General features: G+C 39.3%; 1 protein-coding gene across 3 annotated transcripts in view; it reads left to right on the plus strand.

Moving 5' to 3' along the window:
- DLAT (dihydrolipoamide S-acetyltransferase) overlaps positions 1-14,634 on the plus strand; it is a 38,529-nt gene that overhangs the window by 17,268 nt on the left and 6,627 nt on the right. For all 3 annotated transcript variants that reach the window (XM_016921981.3, XM_054661633.2, XM_054661634.2), the window contains exons 8-11: positions 1,570-1,637; positions 3,249-3,341; positions 3,970-4,077; positions 9,319-9,434. In XM_016921981.3, coding sequence (XP_016777470.1) covers positions 1,570-1,637; positions 3,249-3,341; positions 3,970-4,077; positions 9,319-9,434 — 385 coding nt within the window. The remainder of the gene's footprint in view (positions 1-1,569; positions 1,638-3,248; positions 3,342-3,969; positions 4,078-9,318; positions 9,435-14,634) is intronic.

Below are 14,634 nucleotides of genomic sequence, written 5' to 3' on the forward strand. Positions count from 1 at the left end.
GGCCAGTGTTAATGAAGCATAATGAGCAAAGGGTCTAGTAGGAGATGAGACTGGAAAAAAACAGGGATGAGAACATAAATGACCTTATAGATTATGGTAAAGAATTTGAATTTTATTTAAAGTACTTGAGGAAGCCATTGAGAAATTTAAGCAAAGAAGTGAAATAAAATGATTATGTTTTTAAAAGATCATTTTGGTTGCTCCATGGAAATGGATGAAACATTTATCTAGTTTATGTTTGACAAGATCCCTACTTTTTTTTACCCATAGTCCAGTGTTCTTCCCTTTATACCATATTGCTTTATGGATGGCCTGTTGTGCCGCCCAAGAGAGATAGGGAAAAGGGTTTACAAGGTTTCAACTAACTCCTAAGTCAGGAAATTCTTGTGGGTGGCTGAAGCTTAGCATAAGGCAGGTGGTACTATGGATTTCCTCCTCTTGAGGGGCTGTGGTGTCTAGATCAGCCTTGGTTGTAAGGGGAGGTTATGGTTTCTGTCTTTTATAAAGGAGAGAAATCTAATAAGGGTACTACCACCTCTGTTCTAGAGCTCCTAGTGAGGATAAATATAATCCTAGCCAACTCAGTTTTCGTAATGAAGGAAAGGAATTGGGAAGAACTACATACAACAAGAGTCCTTTTTAAAGTCTGCCTTGGGGGAAGATGAATCAATTTGACCAAATTTTTCCTAGAAGTGGGCCAGTGTAAAAGGTATTCTATAATAATAACTAAATTCTGAATCTCCGTAGAATTAAAGGTCAAGATTATCTACTTGGGTCCAAAATTAAACCTAAGAGGCTGTAGGTGGGAGGAGGGAGGAAATTGAATGTAAGTAAAATTAAACCTACTGAGAGAACTTTGAAGATCCTTCCTCATGTGTGACATTGCACCTTTTTCCTTCATTTCCTTTAACACGGGCCAGATTAGAGCCTTGGCTACTGTGAAAAAGCTATGAGTCATAGAGACCACATAAGGAATGAATGATTCTAAAGATAAGATAATTGCAGTAAAGAGTTATTCGTGCTATTTTGGGGTGAAAAAATCGACTTGATTTGTCAAAACAATTATTGTTATACCTGTAAATTCTGTATAAAAGGAATTCTTTATGGTCACATAAATCCAGAACCCAAATGAAATCTATTTCACGGCTTAGGAATGGTTTTTTGGAGCTAACCAGGAGGAGGCAGCTAGTTTCCCTTTTGGAGATATAAACTGTGCTCGGCATTATCCTTATGCCACATTTCCCAATTTAAAAGTAAGGAAGATGAAAAAAATTAAGTACAACTTGGATAAAACTCTAAAAGAGAAATACATAAAGGAATATTTGCAGTAGTTAAAAAGAAAAGACCCACTCCAGATCACACACTGGTACTCTGTGTGAATTAAAATTAATAGCTGACAAAAGCTGGTATTTGTAGGTAGCACCTTAAGGGGTAGGGTTAAGGCTGTGAACCTTTCAGAATGTTTTTGGTAGTAAACCCTTAGGAGCTTGCAGTTTAGGATCACAGCGTTGATCTCCTTGGGGAACCAATGGTATGTCCTCATGTATGTGATATTTATGTCTCTTACAGGGACAGGACCAGATGGTAGAATCACCAAGAAGGATATCGACTCTTTTGTGCCTAGTAAAGTTGCTCCTGTGAGTTATGTGTAGCTCTTACTTTTTTTGCAGTTTGTCTCTACAGCCTGTTAGACCATTTCATACATTATTTATGAACGAAATAGCTCAACCAAGATTGTTTTCTTCTAATTTCAGTGGTTTAATAATACAGTCATCCCTCGGTACCCATGAGAGGTTGGTTCCAGGAGCCCCCTTGTATACCAAAATTCACAAATGCTTAAGTCTGTTATATAAAATAGTGTAGTATTTGTATATAACTTACCCACATCCTCTCAAATACTTTAAATCATCTCTAGATTACTTATAATATTAAATACAACGTAAATGCTATGTAAATAGTTGTTATATTTTATTGCTTAGGAAATAATAATAAGGACAAAAAGTCTGTACTTCTGCAGTTCAGATGCAACCATCTGTTTTTTTCTGGAATATTTTTGATTTGCTTTTGGTTGAATCCAGTGATGCAGAACTTATGGATATGGAGGGCCAAGTGTATTTAGATATTTGTGTGCTATCATTTATATACAAGATCAAAGATGATATACTACATTGACATGTATTCCACATTATGTTTTGAGCTAGTTAATCGGTTTTTGCTTTGAAATAAAAGATTTGTTCTTTTTTTCTTTTTCAAAATATTTCAAAGTACAGTTGAATGAGTTGTTTTTGGTGTTTGGTTTTTTTTGTTTGTTTGTTTTTGAGACAGTCTCACTCTGTCGCCCAGGCTGGAGCGCAGTGGTGCGATCTTGGCTCATTGCAACCTCTGCCTCCTGGATTCAGGCGATTCTCATGCCCCAGCCTCCCAGGTGGCTGGGACTACAGGTGCATGCCATCACACCTGGCTAATTTTCGTATGTTTAGTAGAGACAGGGTTTCGCCATGTTGGCCAGCCTGGTCACGAACTCCTGGCCTCAAGTGAGCCATTGTGAGGCTCAAGTGAGCCTCCCAACCCCCTTTTCTTAACATTGTTTAGGATAATGGATTAGCTTGTTTATACTTATTTATTATTCCTTGCAGCTTAAGAATGCTTCCATTGCTTTTCTTGAACATAATTTTGCAAAAACAAAATTATTTTGACATAAACTGGTCATTGAACATACTCTGATACAAAGAAAAATGACACTTAAAACATGATTTCAGAATTCTAAGTAAAAAAATTAAAACTCTTAAAACAAGCAGAAGTCTCTTTTGCTCACTGGGGACAGAAATAGGTATTCTATAAAGCTTAGTTTTTAGACTGGACATGGTGGCTCATGCTTGTAACCCCAGCACTTTGGGAAGCCAAGGTGGGTGGATCACTTGAGCCCAGGCATTTGAGACCAGCCAGGGCAACGTGGCTAATTTCCATCTCTACTAAAAATCCAAAAAAATTAGCTGGGCATGGTGGCGTGCACCTATAGTCCCAGCTACTCTAGGGGCTGAGATGGGAGGATTGCTTGAGCCCAGGAGGTTGAGGCTGCAGTGAACCATGATTGAGCCACTGCATTCTAGCCTGGGTGACAGAGCAAGACTCTGTCTCAAAAGACAAAAAAAAAAAAAAAAAAACTGCATAGTCACTGGCAGTCTTTCCCAGGTACTTACGCTAAGATTGAATCACAGTTACTAAGAGCTTTTTCTTTCCTCCCATAGGCTCCAGCAGCTGTTGTGCCTCCCACAGGTCCTGGAATGGCACCAGTTCCTACAGGTGTCTTCACAGATATCCCAATCAGCAACATTCGTCGGGTAAGAGAATTACCATCATCTGGAATCAGCTGTTAGGGGCATCTTTAGTTGTTTAGTTGCTTCCATAGTTTTTAACACATTAACAGAGGCTTTTTAAGTTGGGAATATTAGATGATTACTTTAAGGGAAGTTTTGGCCAACTGAATACTTGAATCACTTTGTTCCTATTAGAAGGGCCAGGCGCAGTAGCTCATGCCTGTAATCCCAGCACTTTGGGAGGCCAAAGCGGGCAGATCGCAAGGTCCAGACTTCGAGACCAGCCTGGCCAACATAGTGAAACCCCGTCTCTACTAAAGATACAAAAATTAGCCGGGCATGGTGGCACATGCCTGTAGTCCCAAGTACTCGGGACGCTGAGGCAGGAGAATTGCTTGAACTTGGGAAGTGGAGGTTGTGGTGAGCCGAGATCGCACCACCGCACTCCAGCCTGGGCAACATAGCGAGACTCCATCTCAAAAAAAAAAAAAATCTAGGAGGTGTTATATTATGGCGGAGTCCTCCATCTTTCAATTATAATAATGCTTGAGGTAAGTATTAGCAGAGAATAAGGTGAAGAGACAAACAGAGCCCTGAATTAGTTAAGGTCTTAACTCAAGATAATTGATTTTTTAAATCTCTTTGGTTTCAGGTTATTGCACAGCGATTAATGCAATCAAAGCAAACCATACCTCATTATTACCTTTCTATCGATGTAAATATGGGAGAAGTTTTGTTGGTACGGAAAGAACTTAATAAGGTAAAAGTTCTGAAAATTCCAACTTTCTAAGTTATAAAAATTTTGTCTTTCCCCACCAAACATTTATATTTTTGTCCATATATTTTGTTACAATATATCAGTTGGTGGTTCCTTTCTTGATCTTGTCCTTTGAAGCACAAGATTTTAAATATTGGTTATGTCCACTTTTATCAATTTTTTTCTTCTGTGCTTTTGGTATTATATCTAAGAAACTATTACCTAGTCTAAGGTCATGAAGATTTATACTTTTGTTTCCTTGTAACAGTTTTATACTTTTAGTTCTTATATTCAGGTCTTCGCTCTATTTTGAGTTAATTTTTTATAGGTGGTGTGAGATAGGAATCCAACCATTGTTTTGCATGTGGACATTCATTCTTTCATCCCAGCACCATCTTTCCCCATCGAATTGTCTTGGTATCCTTGTCAAAATTAATCATATATGTGAGAATTTTATTTCCAGATTTTTTTTTTTTTTGGTAGATCTTGTTATTTTTTGTTTTGTTTTGTTTTATTATACTTTAAGTTCTGGGATACATGTGCAGAACGTGCAGGTTTGTTACATAGGTATACACGTGCCATGGTGGTTTGCTGCACCCACCAACCCATCATCTACATTAGGTATTTCTCCTAATGCTATCCCTCCCCTAGCCCCCCACCCCCCTACAGGTCCTGGTGTGTGATGTTTCCCTCCCTGTGTCCATGTGTTCTTATTGTTCAACTCCCACTTACAAGTGAGAACATGCGGTGTTTGGTTTTCTGTTCCTGTGTTAGTTTGCTGAGAATGATGGTTTCCAGCTTCATCCATGTCCCTGCAAAGGACACAAACTCATCCTTTTTTATGGCTGCATAGTACTCCATGGTGTGTATGTGCCACATTTTCTTTATCCAGTCTATCATTGATGGGCATTTGGCTTGGTTCCAAGTCTTTGCTATTGGGAACAGTGCTGCAGTAAACATATGTGTGCATGTGTCTTTATAGTAGAATGGTTTATAATCCTTTGGGTCTATACCCAGTAATGGGACTTCTGGGTCAAATGGTATTTCTGGTTCTAGATCCTTGAGGAATCGCCACACTGTCTTCCACAATGGGTTGAACTAATTTACACTCCTACCAACAGTTTAAAAGCGTTCCTATTTCTCCACATTCCAGCATCTGTTGTTTCCTGACTTTTTAATGATCGCCATTGTAACTGGCGTGAGATGGTAACTCACTGTGGTTTTGATTTGCATTTCTTTAATGACCAGTGATGATGAGCTTTTTTTCATGTTTGTTGGCCACATAAATGTCTTCTTTTGAGAAGTGTCTGTTCATATCCTTTGCCCACTTTTTGATGGGGTCATTTGTTTTTTTCTTGTAAATTTGTTTAAGTTCCTTGTAGATTCTGGATATTAGCCCTTTGTTAGATGGATAGATTTCAAAAATTTTCTCCCATTCTGTAGGTTGCCTGTTCACTCTGATGATAGTTTCTTTTGCTGTGCAGAAGCTCTTTAGTTTAATTCAACCCCATTTGTCTGTTTGGGCTTTTGTTGCCATTGCTTTTGGTGTTTTAGTCATGAAGTCTTTGCCCATGCCTATGTCCTGAATGGTATTGCCTAGGTTTTCTTCTAGGGTTTTTATGGTTTTAGGTCTTACGTTTAAGTCTTTAATCCATCTTCAGCTATTTTTTGTATAAGGTGTAAGGAAGGAGTCCAGTTTCAGTTTTCTACATATGGCTAGCCAGTTTTCCCAACATCATTGATTAAATAGGGAATCCTTTCCCCATTGCTTGTTGTTGTCAGGTTTGTCAAAAATCAGATGGTTGTAAATGTGTGGCATTATGTCTGAGGCCTCTGTTCTGTTCCATTGGTCTATATATCTGTTTTGGTACCAGTACCATGCTGTTTTGGTTACTGTAGCCTTATAGTATAGTTTGAAGTCAGGTAGCATGATGCCTCCAGCTTTGTTCTTTTTGCTTAGGATTGTCTTGGCTATACGGGCCCTTTTTTGGTTCCATATGAAATTTAAAGTAGTTTTTTTCTAATTCTGTGAAGAAAGTCAATGGTTGCTTGATGAAGATAGCATTGAATTTATAAATTACTTTGGGCAGTATGTCCATTTTCACGATATTGATTCTTCCTATGCATGAGCATGGAATGCTTTTCCATTTGTTTTTGTGTCCTCTCTTATTTCCTTGAGCAGTGGTTTGTAGTTCTCCTTGAAGAGGTCCTTCACATCCCTTGTAAGTTGTATTCCTAGGTATTCTATTCTTTTTGTAGCAATTGTGAATAGGAATTCACTCACAATTTGGCTGTCTGTTTGTCTGTTATTGGCGTGTAGGAATGCTTGTGATTTTTGCACATTGATTTTGTATCCTGAGACTTCACTGAAGTTGCTTATCAGCTTAAGGAGATTTTGGACTGAGATGATGGGGTTTTCTAACTATACAATCATGTCATCTACACTACAAACAGACAATTTGACTTCCTCTTTTTCTATTTGAATACTCTTTATTTCTTTCTCTTGCCTGATTGCCCTGGCCAGAACTTCCAATACTATGCTGAATAGGAGTGGTGAGAGAGAGCATCCTTGTCATGTGCCAATTTTTGAGACTGAGTCTCACTCTGTTGCCCAGACTGGGGTGCAGTGGCATGATCTTGGCTTACTGCAACCTCCACCTTCCACGTTCAAGCAATTCTCGTCCCTCAGCCTCCCGAGTAGCTGGGATTACAGGTATGAGCCACCAGGCATGGCTAATTTTTGTATTTTTAGTAGGGACAGGATTTCACCATGTTGGCCAGGCTGGTCTCGAACTCTTGACCTCAAATGATCCACCCACCTTGGCCTCCCAAAGTGCTGGAATTACAGCCATGAGCCCCCATGCCTGGCCTATTTCCAGGTTCTTAATTCCATTCCATTAATCTCTGTATACCCTTAATGTCAGTACCACAGTCTTGATTACTTTAGCTTTGTAATAAGTTGTAAAATCAGGAAACGTGAGTCATCTTTGTTCTTTTTTCTCAAGATTTTTTTTTTTTAAGACAGAGTCTTGCTCTGTCGCCCAGGCTAGAGTGCAGTGGCGTGATCTTGGCTCACTGCCAGCTCCGCCTCCCGGGTTCATGCCATTCTCCTGCCTCAGCCTCCCAAGTAGCTGGGACTACAGACGCCCGCCACCATGCCCGGCTAATTTTTTGTATTTTTAGTAGAGACGGGGTTTCACCGTGTTAGCCAGAATCAAGATTGTTTTGTCTGAGTCCCTTGCAATTCTAAGTGAATTTTAGGATTAGCTTGTAAATTTCTGCATTGAAGCCAGTTGACATTTTGATAAGGATTGATTGGATGTATCTGCTGATCAGTTTGGCAAGTGTTGCCATCCGAAGAATATAGTCTTTTCATCCATGAACATGTAGATGCCCGTGTATTAGTTAGGTGTTCTTCAGTCTCTTTCAACAATTTTTTTATAGTTTTTCAGAGTGTAAGTTTTGCACTCTAAATGTGCATTTGTTAAACTTATTTCTAGGTATTTTATTCTTTTTGATACTACTCTAAGTGGAATTGTTTTCTAAATTTCATTTTCAGATTGTTCATTGCTACTATATAAAGGTATGATTGATTTTTTTTTTTTTTAAGACTAGTCAGGTATACTAGTGAGAAGGGGGAAGAGCAGAAAAGAAGTTAGATTTATAACGGACTCTGAGCAATCAATTGAGATAACAATTCATTTTTCTATATTGATCTTTTTTTTCATATACCTGCTGAAATGGGATCTATATTGACCTTGTATCCTGCAAATTTGCTGAAGTCATTTATTCTTACAGTTTTTTAGTGTATTTCTTAGGTTTTTCTGTAAACAAGATAATGTTATCTGCAAATAGAGATAATTTTACTTTTTTCATTTTGACCTGTATGCCTTTTATTTCCTTTCTTGCCTAATTGCTCTGGCTGGCGCCTCTAGGCAATGTTGAATAGGTGTAGCAGAAGTGAACATCTTGTCTTGTTCTTGATCTTTGGGAGAATAAGTCTTTGGTCATTAAATAGTTGTGAGGTTTCCCTAGATCAGGTTGAGCAAGTTCCCTCCTGTTCCTAGTTAGTAAGAGTGTTTTGATCATGAAAAGGGGTATTGAATTTTATCAAATGCTCTTTCTGTGTCTGTTGAGATGATTATGTGTTTTTTGTCCTGTATTCTGTTAGGACATTATTACATTAATGGATTTTCAGATGTTAATGGAAATTTGCATTCTTGGGATAAATCACATTTGATCATGGTGAATGATCCTTTTTATATATTGCTGGATTTTATTTGCTAGCGTTTTGTTGAAGATTTTTACATCTATATTCATAAGAGATTAGTGTGTACTTTTTTTTTTTTTTTCTTCTAATGTCGTCTTTGGTTTTGGTATCAGGCTAATCCCGGCCTTATAGAATGTGTGGGGAAGTGTTTCTTGCTCTTCTTTGATTTTTCTTTGAAAGAATTTGTGAGGAATTGATATGAATTCTTCTTTAATATTTGGTAGAATACTGACGAAGCCATTTGGGTCTAAGCTTTTCTACATGGGTAGTTTTTAAATTACCAGTTCAATCTCTTTGTTAGTTATAGGTCTATTCAGAGTTTTTGTTTCTTCTTGGTTCAGTTTTGGTAGCTTGTGTCTGTATGGTTGTTCATAGTATTCCCTATAATTCTTTTTACTTCTGTAAGGTAGATAGTAATGTCCCCTATTTCACTCCTAATTTTAGAAATTCTAGTCTTCTCTTCTTGGTCAGTCTAACTAAACATTTATCATTGTGGTTGTCATTTGATTGATCTTTTCAAAGAACCAAATTTTGTTATTGTTGAGATGAATGAAAATGATGACATAACATACTGTAACTTATGGGATTATGCTAAAGCAGTGCTTAGCAGGAAACAGCTGTAAGAGTCTGCATTTAAAAAGATGAAAGAACCAATGTTTGGTTTCATTTCTTTCTTTCCACCTCAGGATATTTGTATATTCTCTTTCTCCTCCTCCTTTTCTCACGATTATACAGTTTTACTCTTTGGTGAGAGAATTTAGAAACTACAGTTGTCCGGGGAGGGAGAGCATTAGGAAAAATAGCTAATGCATGTGAGGCCTAATACCTGGGTGATGGGTTGACAGGTGCAACAAACCACCATGGCACATGTTTACCTATATAATAAACCTGGACATTCTGCACATGCACCCTGAAACTTAAAATTAAAATTAAAATTTTAAAAAAAGAAACTACAGTTCTTCTTGTCTTTCCAGATATTAGAAGGGAGAAGCAAAATTTCTGTCAATGACTTCATCATAAAAGCTTCAGCTTTGGCATGTTTAAAAGTTCCCGAAGCAAATTCTTCTTGGATGGACACAGTTATAAGACAGTAAGTATAACTGGGGAAGATATATATCCATCGGTAGTTTTCTTGTATTATTTAATGTGTGAGTGGAGTTGAGGGGATAAGGAGAAATGGAATACAGAGAGGCAGATGACTTACATAGGTCAAACAACTTGAAAACAACACAAAAATGTTTATGAGTTACTGCTTTTTACTTTTTTTTCTTACTGGCTCCAATTTTCAACCTTGTTTTTGTTTTTTTTGTTGTTGTTGTTGTTGATTTATTTTTTAAAGAGATAGGGTCTTGCTCTGTTGTCCAGGCTGGTCTTGAACTCTTGGGCTCAAGCAATTCTACAGCCTCGGCCTCCCAAAGTTCTGGGATTTCAGGTGTGAGCCACTGTGTCCAGCCTGCGATATTGCTGGATTTAGCTAGTAAAGGCTATAGATTCTTTGTATGAGTTCAGCAAAGGGAGATTAGTGAACAAATATGTGTAATTAAGTTGATAACGACTGTCACAAAGCAGGGTTAAACAGATGAGTTTCATTCTCCTGAACTTTACGGGCAAAATTAGAACAGTAATTGTTAATAATACAATGGTATAGAGTAGTGTGGTACTCAGTGTGTCTGTTTTATCTCATTCAATTCTCATGACTATCTTATGATTTAAGTGCTTTCACTTCCATTTCTAAATGAAGAAACAGACTCCGTGAGTTAAGTAACTTGCCCTGAGTTAATAAATTAGTGTTAGGACTGTGATTAGAACCAAGATTCTGACTCCTAAGCCTATTTGTTTCTTGCTGTGTAGATGCTTCTATGTTATTCTTATTCTGAAAGGAAAAAAACAAACTTTTTTCCTTTGTACTTTGCTGTCACACAGTCACAGCACCGCTTCTGTGACCAGATGAGTAGAGGCAGGGGTGGGGAGGATTTCCCCACACACCAACCAAACAATTAATTCTGCAGTGATTTCCTCTAATGCAATTCAATTCAATTCTGGTGCTGTCTACCTGTAGATAGTGTTAGATCCCAAAGATTGAGGGCTCAGTCCTACAAGACTGCCCTCACTTCAGATGCCAGTCAAAAGTGTAAACTGACTGGCTACAAACTTGTTGCTGTGACCTCTTCCTTGGGTTTGATTAACTTGCTAGGACAATTCACAGATCTTGGGGAAACACTTTATGTTTATTTTAAAGGATATTACAAAGGATATGGATGAACACCAGATGAAGAGATGGCTAGGGCGAGGTTTGAGGTGGGGTGGTGCAGAGCTTCCATGTCCTTTCTGGGCATACCACCCTTCCAGCACTTCCACAGTTCAGCAACTGGAAGCTCATTAAATCTTGTTGAAGGGTCTTAATAGAGGGGGCTGGGGAGAAAAAGGAAAGGAAGAAAAAAGTCTTTGTAGAGTTTGATCTCCAGGATCTCCAGCCTACATCTCCCTCCCCTTTCCCTTAGGTCAGTGGGTAGAGCTAAAAGTTCCAACTCTCTAATCCTCTAGTCATTTTGACCCTTCCAGTGACTGGCCCCATCCCGAGGTTACTTAGGGATCCCACCCTAAGTATCCGTCATGGAGCTTATTATATAAGGGCTCATTATAAATAACAAAACATACTCCTATCACTCAGGAAATTCCGGTTCTAGGGGCTCTATGACAGGAACTGGCAACATGGGGACAAAGACCAAGTATATATTATACCACACTTACTAATATTTATTAATATTTTAGGGCCGGGCTCACACCTGTAATCTCAGCACTTTGAGAGGCCGAGGCAGGTGGATCACTTGAGGTCAGGAGTCCGAGACCAGCCTGGCCAACATGGTGAAACCCCATCTCTACTAAAAATACAAAAATTAGCTGGGCGTGGTGGTGCATGCCTGTAATCTCAGCTACTTGGGAAGCTGAGGCAGGAGAATTGCTTGAACCCAGGAGGTGGAGGTTGCAGTGAGCTGAGATTGTGCCATTGCAGTCCAGCCTGGGTGATAAGAGCAAAACTCTGTCTCAAAAAAATATTTTTCTAATAAATATTAAATTTAGGTTAGAATACTGCTCCATGGCTTAGAGTGACTTGTTCTAACCCTTAATCTGAGGTCAGTTCCCAGGAGGCAAACACAACTGTTTGTTTTTTTTTTGTTTTTTGTGTTTTGTTTTTGTGACAGAGTGTCTCTCTGTCGCCTAGGCTAGAGTGCAGTGGCGTGATCTTGGCTCACTGCAACCTCCGCCTCCCGAGTTCAAGCAATTTTCCTACCTCAGCCTCCTGAGTAGCTGGGATTACAGGCATGCGCCACCACTCCCAGGTAATTTTTTTGTAGTTTTAGTAGATATGGGGTTTCACCATATTGGCCAGACTGGTCTTGAACTCCTGACCTTGTGAGCCGCCCACCTTGGCCTCCCAAAGTGCTGGGATCACAGGTGTGAGCTACCACGCCCAGCCCTTAAACACAGCTTTTAAACTATTGTTTCTTCTGGTATTTATTTACCTGCAGATTTCCAAATAACATTTTTCTGTTGCCTTTTATGAGTTTTTCATTTATTTTACTTTATTGACTGACTCCCCGTTAAAGAACATTAATATTTAGCTTTAGCTCCAGTCTTGGGACTAGAGAGAAAAAAAAGGCAGGTTTGTTATGCCCTTCCTACATACACACACATAACACCATCTTCCCAAATTGATTGTAGCACAAATTTGGATTAAATCTATATTTGGGGCCAGGTATGGTGGCTCACACCTGTAATCCCAGCACTTTGGGAGGCCAAGGCAGGTGGATCGCCTGAGGTCAAGCGTTCGAGATCAGCCTGGCCAAAATGGTGAAACCCTGTCTCTGCTAAAAATACAAAAAAAAAAAATAGCTAGGTATGGTGGTGCGCGCCTGTAGTCCCAGCTAATCAGGAGGCTGAGGCAGGAGAATTGCTTGAACCTGGGAGGCGGAGGTTGCAGTGAGCTGGGATTGCACGCGCCACTGCACTCCAGCCTGAGCAACAGAGCAAGACTGCGTTTCAAATAATAATAATAATAAATAAATATAAACCTATATTTGGTTAATTTTTTTAGAGTATGTGTGTGTGTCCAGTGTTAATATTTGAATGCCTGTGACAGTGATTGTGTATGACTAAGACATGTATGATACCATGAATGCTAACCTAATTGATTTTAATAATTGCTTTAGGGAAGGCTAGTTTTCTACGTATATGTGAATTCTTTCTGAAACTCCACAAGCGAGGAGAGGAGATTCAGAAACCATTAAACCATTTCTCAATCTGATCAAACCTATTGGGTAAACTCTTTGTTCTAACTTTTTCTTGGTCATTCTTCATTTGGAGAACATCTGGACATCTAATATTCTTTATAAACTGTATAGTTTTCCAGGGCTGCCATTATTAATGACCACAAAGTTGATGGATTAAAACAAATTTATTCTCTCACAGTTCGGGAAACAAGTCTGAAATCAGGGTTTCAGCAGGGGCAATGCGTTCCCTCCAAAGACTATAGAGAAGAATCCTTCCTTGCCTTTTCCAGTTCTGGTGGCTCTAGGCATTTAGTGGTTTGTGATTGCATAACTCCAGTCTCTTCTTCCATCTTTACATGGCCTTCTCCTCTGTGTCTGTATTTTCTCTTCTCTTAAGAGGACAGTTGGCATTGGATTTAGGGCCACTCAGATAATATAGCATGATCTTATCTCAGGATCCTAATTATACCTTCAGAGACCTTTTTCCAAATAAGGTCACATTGATAGGTTCCAGGGATTAGGACAAAGACTTATCTTTTGGAGGGCCACCATTCATCCCACTAAACAGACTTTAGTCTTCCTGTTTTCAGCATTATTCATACTACTGACTCGTGGAGAGTTTTCTGGAGCCTGGCAGAAATGGCTTGCTTAAGGCATTGACAGTCTTCCGTAATTCAGTCAAGGCCTATTTTTTTTTTTTTTTTTGAGATGGAGTCTTGCTCTGTCGCCCAGGCTGGAGTGCAGTGGTGCAATCTCGGCTCACTGCAACCTCTGCCTCGTGGGTTCATGCCATTCTCCCGCCTCAGCCTCCCGAGTAGCTGGGACTACAGGTGTGCACCACCACGCCCGGCTAATTTTTTTGTATTTTTAGTAGAGATGGGGTTTCACCATGTTAGCCAGGATGGTCTCGCTCTCCTGACATTGTGATCTGCCTGCCTTGGCCTCCCAAAGTGCTGGGATTACAGGCGTGAGCCACCGCGCCCGGCCAAGGCCTATATTCAACTATTGCTCCTCTCTAAACCCCTCTTCTTGTGCCATTCTGAGTTAGCCACTGTTACTGAACATACCTTTCAGTTCTCTCCTTCTAGGATGCTGTTTGGGCTTTCCTGTTCCTTGCTTTTAGATGCATTCCTTTTCCATGCTATGGCCACCGTGATGATCGTCACAGCAGCAAACATTCAAGGAATTTATATTCCTTAAATATAAATACAAGATACTTAAAATCTAGATAAGAGGCAGGAATTTTTTTTAAATATTCCTTTAATTCTCCTCTGTGCCAGCATATAGACACTTTTTTTTTTTTTTTTTTTTGAGGTGGAGTCTCGCTCTGTTGCCAGGCTGGAGTGCAATGGTGCTATCTCCGCTCATTGCAACCTCCGCCTCCCGGGTTCAGGCGATTCTCCTGCCTCAGCCTCCCGAGTAGCTGGGACTACAGGCACATGCCACCACACCCAGCTAATTTTTGTATTTTTAGTAGAGATGGGGTTTCACCATGTTGGCCAGAATGGTCTCAATCTCTTGACTTTGTGATCTGCCTGCCTTGGCCTCCCAAAGTGCTGGGATTACAGCATGAGCCACCGTGCCTGGCCACATGTAGACACTTTTTAACATTTAATTTGCCATTTTACGTATCATAAAATGTACCTGCTCTAAGTGTACAATTTCTTGATTTTTGTTAAAGGTGCAGAATTACGCAGTGTTTACCACAATCTAATTTTAGAAATTTTCATCACCCCCAAAAGATCACTCATGCTCATTTATAGTAAATTCTTATTTTCACCTTAAGCCCCTGGGCAATTTGTTATAGTGCTTGAGTCTATAGATTTGTATTTTCTAGACCTTTTATAGAAATGGAGTCATAAAATATGTGGTCTTTTGCATCTACTTTCTTTCACTTAACGAAATGTTTTTGAGACTCATCCATGTTGTAGCATGTATCTGTAGTTTATTATTTTTTATTGCTGTATAGTGTTTAATTGTATCAATATACCTCTTTATCATTCACCAGTTAACATGTTT

Source organism: Pan troglodytes, chromosome 9 (assembly GCF_028858775.2).
Source record: "Pan troglodytes isolate AG18354 chromosome 9, NHGRI_mPanTro3-v2.0_pri, whole genome shotgun sequence".
NCBI classification, from domain to species: Eukaryota; Metazoa; Chordata; class Mammalia; order Primates; family Hominidae; genus Pan; species Pan troglodytes.